At 43.0% G+C, this 9487-nt stretch overlaps 2 protein-coding genes across 2 annotated transcripts; one reads left to right on the forward strand and one right to left on the reverse strand.

Moving 5' to 3' along the window:
• Positions 1–1539: 1539 nt before the first annotated feature.
• LOC123417292 lies at positions 1540–2300 on the reverse strand. Its single transcript, XM_045106891.1, has 2 exons — positions 2168–2300; positions 1540–2083 (listed from the first exon to the last, which is right to left on the reverse strand). Exons 1-2 carry the CDS (start codon positions 2235–2237, stop codon positions 1806–1808), a joined length of 348 nt encoding a protein of 115 aa, XP_044962826.1. The 5' UTR covers positions 2238–2300; the 3' UTR covers positions 1540–1805.
• Positions 2301–2834: 534 nt separating this feature from the next.
• Positions 2835–6690, forward strand: LOC123401522 (probable calcium-binding protein CML11). Its single transcript, XM_045095350.1, has 2 exons — positions 2835–2906; positions 6136–6690. The coding sequence occupies exons 1-2, from the start codon at positions 2835–2837 to the stop codon at positions 6688–6690; spliced, it is 627 nt and encodes a 208-aa protein (XP_044951285.1).
• Positions 6691–9487: the final 2797 nt, after the last annotated feature.

The raw sequence follows: 9487 nt of genomic DNA on the forward strand, positions 1-9487 counted from the left end.
GAAGTATATCCATCAACTCGTCATGAACGCCCTCCAGGAAGGTTCGGCGACACCCAAAGCCGTCACTGCGTCGGTGTCAGCCGGGCCGACATGGGTTTCCCCCGATCCCAACCTGCACCTCGGGCGCTCCGGAGCGTGCAACCAAACCGACCTTCACCCTGCACCAACATAGTCTTGAGGCCCCCGTGCCGTCTCAGCACGACACCATAAGGAGAGACCTGCACAATGACGAAAAGGAGTCGGGACTAGGAGGAGCAGCATTGTTAGCACGTGGGAGGGATCAACCTCCACCATCAATGACGGTAGCCGATCGGACGCAAAAGCAAGACCATACCACGCCCATGGGCCCACAGGCCCTGCCGGGAACTCGCACGTAAAGTTCCCACCGCCCCCGTCCAAGTCGCTCCTCCTCACCACCACGCAGAAGACAACGCAGCCGCACCTGACGCTGGCCCGCTAGGACCCAGATGGGGGCGCGTCGTCAGCCACCCCGCACCACCACGCCGCCCTGCCGCCAAGGAGCAGCGCCGCTACCTCACCCGTCGTCGCCCACCACTGCCGGGTCCCCGGACCGCAGCCACGGCGAGTTGCACTCCATGCCCCTGCCCCGGGAAGGGGAGAGCGCGAGAGGAGAGCCCAACGCCGCCGACACCACCCAGGCGAGAGCCTGGGACGCCTGCCGATGGCGGCGGGTGGGGGAGGAGGGAGGAGGGGCCGATGCAGAGAGGAGCACTGGCCGCCCTGGCTGCCTCCCGGGGAAGCGGCGCTAGGGCGGGAACTGGAGAGGGGGGGAGGGGGTGAGGGCTGCTGACGGCGGCACGGTGGGGCCGGGGGGGACCCTAACGGGGCTGTAATGCATGATGCCATAAGTTAGTATTATAAGACATTTTATTTATTGACATGCATGACACATCCTAACACATTATTTTGTACGATACTGTATCATAATATGATATTCAACCATATCTTTTTTTTATTTAATTTTATGCCACCTCATCAAGATTGTTTAGTTGACATATATAATACTATTTATGATACTACCATTACAAACAGCCTAAGGAGATGGATTTGTCAAATCCGGCTGTAAATGCTCTTATTCCGGCCTATCGGCTCCACCTCCTTACCCTCATGCAACAAATTAACATCGTGAACTCTCGTGATTTAGTGGCCAAGTGCCGTGTGCTCGTGGCGACGGCGCCATGCTCTATGCATCCAGAGATATCCTCCTCATTTAGCTGCGGGCAGAGAATGACGGACATGTAGGAGAGTATGTGATCTTTCGAGCGAAGGGAGAGGACACAAATCTATATGTGTTGCTCCAAGTCGTGTAACATGAGTAGTACCTAAAACCTTTTTTTTTCAATCTTAATTTAAAGACAGCTTCAAAGAAAAAAAATCTTCATTCAAATACACGCAAGTCTCAAGCGTATTTTCCGGAAAAGATGGCACGTAACCTCACAAACTTATTTTTCTTTCGGGAGCACAAACTCATTTTTTCACAATAGCTATCTGTAAGTTGGCTGGATATGTAATTTGGGTAAGTCAATTTTCTGAAAGAAGAAATGGTCGGACTTACATTTTTTGTTGAGTTAGACGAGGGAAGATAGGAAAACATACGAAAATCACGTCATAAAATTTACCCCGCAAACAAAATAACCCCATACATTCAGATACATGTAGGTATTGAGATAGTAATCCTTGATGTCTGGCATATACAGAACTACAACAAATTAGTCTCATGAGAGAAGACCGGCCAACTTCTGAACCACGATCACGCAGCCCTTGGCATACACCTCACTGCATCATCAGTTGCGATCCATCCGTTCATACGCGCAGGTAGTTCCTTCGCCGCCGGCGGAGGCGGGCAGCGCGCGTGGCAGCTTGGGGCAAATGGCCTTGCATTCATCCCGCTGAAGATAGCACGGAGTGTCCGGCAAGTTCAGGCAGCAGAAGCAGGCGCTCGCGATAGGCTCACCTTTGGTGTCGCAGTCCCGTAGGACGCAGAACTTCACCGCCAGCTTGCTCGCGTCGCCGGCGGCCCGCCGCCCGCCTCCGTAGCTTCTCCCGGCCTCCACACGACCCACTGCGTGCAACGTCGCTAGTTAGAGTGCGAGCAGAAAAATAATGCATGATCTACGGAGGAGCGAGGCATCGGTGCTTTGCTTACGCTGGCCGATCACCGCCAGGCACCCGATGAGCAAGACGACGGTCTTCATCACATTCACGCTCGCCCTCATGTTTCTTCTAGCCGAGTTACTCCAGCTCCTCGATGTAGATTTGCAAGGTAGTAGACCGGCTGCCCCAGCTCCTCGATATGGGTATATAGGGAGAGATGATCACGTAGTTATTGTACTAAATAGATATGCGTTCGGTGAGATACCCTTACCATTAATTATTTTTGGGTGGGGCGATTAATCCACCAGATTTTACATATCCAGCAGATCTGCCAGTAGATTACCATAGCTCGCTGGCGTCTTTGCTGCTACTCCCTCCGTCTCGATGAATAAATCATCTTAGGAAAACCAAATAATCTCAAAAACATTAGGCACGATGCATTAACTTTTACCTTATTTTTTTTATTTTTTGACATGGATAAAGGAATCAACCACTAAGAGACGTGGGACATGTATGTTTTAATGACTTGAGATTAACTAGCACAACATGCATTGGTCAATTCATTACATGCAATGGTATTAATTAGCAAATTAGCATTGATTTCTCTCGTTTTCCTCTCCGTTTTGATCACAGTGCACAACCTAAGATGATTTATACACCGAGACGGAGGGAGTAATAGATTTCAGCGATATCGACGAGCACGTGTCTGTGTCCGGGGCATGGCATGTCTTGTTGGCTGCTGTCAGTGCCAGCGCTTCGGCCATCTGTGCCGCATGGCCATCGCCATCTCGGTAGCTCCTCCGGCATTGGCAGTTCGGCCACGACCTGCGGCAAGCAATAACATGGCATGTCCATTGTTGGGTGCACGATTGAAAAGCATGTACACACGCGACAAGAAAACAGTATGCGTCCATAAACCGGTTCTCAAGAACATTTTAGTACAGATCCAGAGTCGCAAATATAATAAAAAAGTATAGCTTTCCCACTCCTAAACCGCAACCGTTCTGCATCTAGAATATTTTATTTTTGCTCACACAAAACATGGTATTTTAATTATAATAACATGGAAAATTTAATATAAATCTGCCAACGGAAAATTTCTCATACGAAGTATGACATATTTAATTAAAATCTCATGGAAAATTTACTATAAATCGACCATGGCAACATTTTTTTTCCATAATTTGTGTGTGTACTCTTCATTCTATTTTTTTATAAATATTCTGAAAAATGCCACGTGAGCATTAGCAGATGTCGTCAGAATTTTTTTGCCATGCAGTTTTTTGGAAAACAAAAGTGTTTTACACTTTCCATAGGAAAAAATAACATCATGGAAATTTTAAAATATTTTTGTCAACAAGAATGGAATATTTATTGGAATTTTTCTGTTGTTAAAAAAAATCATGTTTTTTGGGGGGTAAATGGGTGTAATATAGTCACGTGGTGAAAACGTAATTTGCTGTTATTCTTTTTATGCTTTGGCATTTTTATGGCTCAATTTCCATCTGTACTTCATATAGAATATTTTTTCCAGCTATTCAAAGTAAGTTTAAAACACCAGTAAATTAAAACCTGACTAGTTGAGTACCCGTGCGTTGCCACGGGATACAAATTATGTTATGAAAAAATAAATAAAGTCATATTCCGAATCTTGAAGATTATTTTTAATCTCGACTCTCTTACTATTAAAAACACCTTACAGCCCATCTTATGCATTAGACTCAAAATATCTTGACTTTGTACATCACTTTAGAAGGGACCAATGTTCTTACCAACAACAACTGAATAGACAGAAGCTAATTAAGCATCTATTTACTACAAGAAAAAAACATAAAAAGACAAAACGAAAAAGAGAAAGACATTCGCTAATTGTTTTTCAATTATTCCACTCTCATACAGGTTTGGATTTAGCCGAAGCCCACCTGAATGGTAGTACACTTTCTGTGCATATCGGATAGGTTTTTGTTAAAAGATTGCATTGGTGGTGATAAAGTGGAAAAATAAGGGGAGGCAGGTGTGAAGTGCCAACATACCGGTGGACATCGCGGTTACTCAGGAGGAAAACGAACATCAAAGAAGAAAAGACCGTCATGATATGGAGTTCCAGAAGGCCCAACAATAGCAGCCCTTAGCAGATCAATCCTGTCCTCATAAACTCTAACATATATAGATCCTGCATAATATGAAACCAAACTGAGATCCACATTTTTATTGATAAAAAACGGATTTCAGGTGTAAATCCTCTAAAAGAAAAACTGCAATGCAAGTATGACATGAGTCGACGACACATTAGGTTAGGCTTAATGATATGCCAACATGATTTCACAGTTGCAAATAATTTTCCATTTTTCTCCAAGTATTAAATGATACTTTCTCACACGGTATATTCAGTATGAAAAACAAGTTCTAAACCAATCATGAAGTATGACATGAGTTGACGACACATTAGGGGCTTAGTGCAGGAGTGCACCTAAACCACAGCGTACACACAAGATGTTGCGAGAAAAGGGCCAAGAAATGCAGAGAATGGTGACTATATGGAAACAATAGTACTCCCTCCCTCCCACGTATAGTATCACAACATATAGTGTCTTGATCTCTTGAGACTATGTATTCTCTTATTTCAATGTATGAATGAAAGCGCAAAGCATTTCAAAACTCATAGAAGTTCAGAAAAGAAAAAAAACTTCAATGATCTCCACACAGATAGTGTCAACAAGAGAGAATCAAGGAACATATCAAAAAAAGCTTGGATGCCCGACTGAAGGCAAAATGGCATAATTCACTTCATACTGATATGCAGGATGCTGATGCTTGTTTTGCTCGATGTCAGTCTGTAAGGGATACTTGTTTTGCACATAGTAAGGGATACTTGTTTTACACATACATCATAGTAGCATCAGCTTGTTGGGTGACAAGTATACAGAGCTCAAAAGACAAAAGCACACAACAGCGCCCCTTCAGATTCGAAGGCATATGGATCGTACCTTGTGAATAAACTAATATAGTCAATTTACGTCCGACAGTCACACCCAGGATATTTTCTGGGATGTACCTCCACCGCTACTTGTTTTAGTAGTTAGAACGGGATGGGCAGCACACTGTTTGCTTAGATTTGTGCCCCCTCTAGAGCATCGGACAATTAAAAAAGAGTTGCATGATCAGTGCATGGGACACCTAAGAACTGTAAATTATCAAATCATAATATGCAGTCGGCCTAAAGAAATGAGATATGGACCCATCCTACAAATCTTGTAAGGAGCATGTTTAGCATAGTATTGACACTACCCGATGGATTATAACCACGTATATTAAGGGTTTACAGGACACTGAGAGCACAAGTAATTTGCACGCTATCTACCTGCAAGCAGGGAGCTTTACTTTATCTCTATCTTTATACCCAATATTTACATGCTGTAAATTATCAAATCATAATATGCAGTCGGCCTAAAGAAATGAGATGTCGACCCATCCTACAAATCTTGTAAGGAGCATGTTTAGCATAGAGTTGACACTACCCGATGGATTATAACCACGTATATTAAGGGTTCACAGGACACTGAGAGCACAAGTAATTTGCACGCTATCTACCTGCAGGCAGGGAGCTTTACTTTATCTCTATCTTTATACCCAATATTTACATGCTATAATTAAAATCCAGACTTTGAATGATAAGTTACATTATGATTGTGACATCGATAGTTGGACACACTGATGCATACTTCATAGGGATAACTCATCGGAATTATTTTCCCACAACATTTTTCTACGCCAAAAGACAACAGAGTTGTGAACTAACATAAACACATTTAGGACAGTAAAACCGAGCCTAAAGCGAGCTCTCTCACACCCTCAACCTTTTTGGCCGTCAGATTTCACATCTTATTAGTTTCTGGTCGTTAGATCTTCCTCTAAACGATAGTTTATGGCAAACTGGACTGGCTGTCCTAATAGGCCGTTATTCTAAAGACTTTTTTGAAGCGCTGTGGTTAATTGGGCTTCCACGGCCTGCTATGCAAGGCCAGCTACAGATCGCCCCGATCAACCAGGACGACCGTCGCCGCCAGAGACGATCCTGACGCCACCGCCAACGCCAATCAGCAGCAGCAGGCGCAGCCCGAGGCGCAAGACGACGTGGACCAGCTGTCGGAGCTGCGGCAAATCTTCCGGTCCTTCGACCGCAACAAGGACGGCAGCCTGACGCAGCTGGAGCTAGGCTCCCTCCTCCGCTCCCTCGGCCTCAAGCCCTGCACCGACGAGCTCGACGCCCTCATCCACCGCGCCGACACCAACTCCGAGTTCGTCGCCCTCGTCGCGCCCTCGCTCCTCGACGACCGCTCCCCCTACTCCGAGGATCAGCTCTGCAGGCTCTTCGAGATCTTCGACCGCGACGGCACTGGCTTCATCATCGCCGCCGAGCTCGCGCACTCCATGGCCAAGCTCGGCCACGCACTCACCGCCAAGGAGCTCACTGGGATGATCGAGGAGGCCGACACCGACGGCGACGGCCGGATCGACTTCCGTGAGTTCTCCCGCGCCATCACCGCCGCCGCCTTTGACAACGTCTTCTCCTGACCGAGCCGTCGACTCGAGAGAGGCCCGCGCATCAATCGCCTTCGACCTCCGTGCGGATTCGATCCATCTCACGCGTCATCATCGGTTGCGCTCTGTTGGTGTCCGTGCTTCTCTCGATCGATTGTGTTCTTGTCCGAGGACGGGGAGGTCAGTGATCAGATAATTTTTAGGCTGCAGGTGTTGCCGGTATCTTTCCTTCTCACGAGGAGAACGCAATACCAAAAAAAATGCAGTTTATTTTGTTCACTTTTCACATATTCTTCTAATGAATTCTAATATAGATAAAATAAAAATAAGTTACGTGAGTATCTATCTGTTCCACTGTTCATTAATATCAGCATCATTCATTAGTTTGTATTGTTTTTTGTGGCAATGTTTTACTATGCATCACTTTCAGCTAGGCTTACAAACTCCTTAAATTAGGTTTTGGCTGTAGATCCAGAGTTCTTAGATACTGATGATACCGAATTTGGTCTCAATCTTGGTCTAGAAACTTCATCCGAAGTTCAATTTAATTGTATGATGAGTATGAATGGCATTGCGTGCAGGTTAAATGTACGAACTAATGTATAATGTGTGATTGGTCAGTCTGTTAAGATTGCAACTTAGGCAAATTACAGAAAATTGTTTGATTTGTTAGTTCATCCCACTAAGTAGATAGAAGAGTGCTATCATATTCACACTAATTATCTTTTCAAGTAGTGATTTCAGCACCCTCGACTCCAGATTTTAAAATTTCTTGCAATGCTAGAACTAAGAGACAAATCTCCATAGGATTTGTGGTATTAAGGTTACTTGTATTTGTTATAACGATGGTTTTCTATTGTATTTCTTATTGTCATTATCTAAATGTCTTTAAGTATACCCCTTCCATACTTTGGTGCAATGCCATGGCAATTGATAATTTAGAGGGGTTTATAAATGTGAATGGTTTATACATTATCTAATTTGTTTTCATTGAGATGCATCATTTTTACACTCCACATCTTGACGTACTCTTTATCAGAAGATTCAAACAGGTTAGCGAATTTAATTTGACTTATCTTTTTTGTTATCATGCATACATGGTGTGTCAAATTGTTGAGGATTTCTGGATAGATATTCATGTGGAGCTAGTGGTTGAGCTCTCAAGGTCACTGAATGGTGTTTCTACATAGGGCAGTGGATTATCCAGATCGAAATACCGACATGTAAAGATGCATTCGGAAGGTTGTGGTATGCTAAAACTTTCAAGTTTGCTTCCCTTTGTCCAAAAAAAACACTACGAGCATCCAAACAAGCTATAGCTTGAAAAGGTAAGGATATGTTAAGCTATAGTGGCATATTTCAAATTGTGGTTTACTTACTATGGGGAGCATAGATTGCATCTGGGTAAGTTTCTTCTTCATTCAAGTTGATTAAAATATGCTACCTTACAGCAGCCCACTAGACAAATTCTATTTTATATGGCAAGAGTTAACAGCTACTCCCTCGTTCACAAATTTAAGATGTTTTGGATATTTCAATACAGACTACATAGAAGAGTGAACAAGCACATTAAAACTTGTCTATATACATCCGATTCACAAAAAAGTTAAAACGTCTTATATTTGTGAATGGAGGGAGTATTTGTTAAAATAGGGGTCTCATTGATGCACGGGGTCAATTATGTAATAGAGCATGTGCCCATAAACATATATAATGGAATATCCATCATTTCTTGTTTTGATTGACAATATGCATGTTGTCCTCGTATTGCTATTTTGTAACATTACAAAGAACATATGTAAACTATGTTTAATTTCTCAAACAATATTGTTCGAGGACAACTAATTATTTGTCAGGGAAAACAAAATACTTGAATGAAAATGATTTCTTAATGCAATACTCTAATCATATTGGGGACTTAATTTATCCACTCACACATAAAAATATTTGGCATTAGGGTTTTATGACTTATTTGCCACACAATTTTTTTAATATACATCGAAGGATGAGACAACAGAGGCGAGAGGCAGCAGTCCCTATGTTGAGCCTGGCCCCGCAGCAGTTTCAACAAAGTCACGGTGGGCCTGGTGGTGGATATGACGAGGAAGCTGTTAGGCAAGGAGCAAAGTAACGGCCTCTATGTACAATGTTTCATATTATGCCCTCTTTTTGGCATATAATATTTTTAGGTCATGCCATTATTATCATGCATTTGTTCCTCGTGTATCTTGAACAATGCTATTAATATAATTGTATTGTCTTACATATGTATGCATATATTCAATTTGAATATTCATCAAATTTCATATTTATTTTTTAATATTTTGTGCCACTATATATCTACACAAATTCCATTATTTGATACATTTTGATGGGCGCAGCAACGCGCGCCTGCCACGATCTAGTACGTGATAAATGGGAATTGAGAAGGTGAAAATGATGGCGAGGTGACCCAGTCCTAAAGTCCGTGGAGGCCATATGCACAACGTCTTTCGATTTTTCATCCACAACCTCTTTGGATTTTCATCAAATACATTATGGGTATATAAAATATGAATCTGCATCGCCGAAAGAACCTGTGACATTCTGTGTCATGGCAAATTTAGGACCTGTGAACATGTTCTAGAGATTAAATATGCCTCTATTTGTTTCGAAAATAGAAAACATGTTCTTTGATCTAGAACCATATCTAGACGGGATTACAGTGCACTTAGAAAATCTGAGATTATGTGCCTCCAGATGAACATGGGCCCTTAGAACATCACCATGCGTATCTTTCCATCTAATTTCTGGACGGTCATATAGAATAACATTGGAGCTTGTTAATTTG

The sequence above is a fragment of the Hordeum vulgare genome, chromosome 1H (genome assembly GCF_904849725.1).
Source record: "Hordeum vulgare subsp. vulgare chromosome 1H, MorexV3_pseudomolecules_assembly, whole genome shotgun sequence".
Classification (NCBI taxonomy): domain Eukaryota; kingdom Viridiplantae; phylum Streptophyta; class Magnoliopsida; order Poales; family Poaceae; genus Hordeum; species Hordeum vulgare.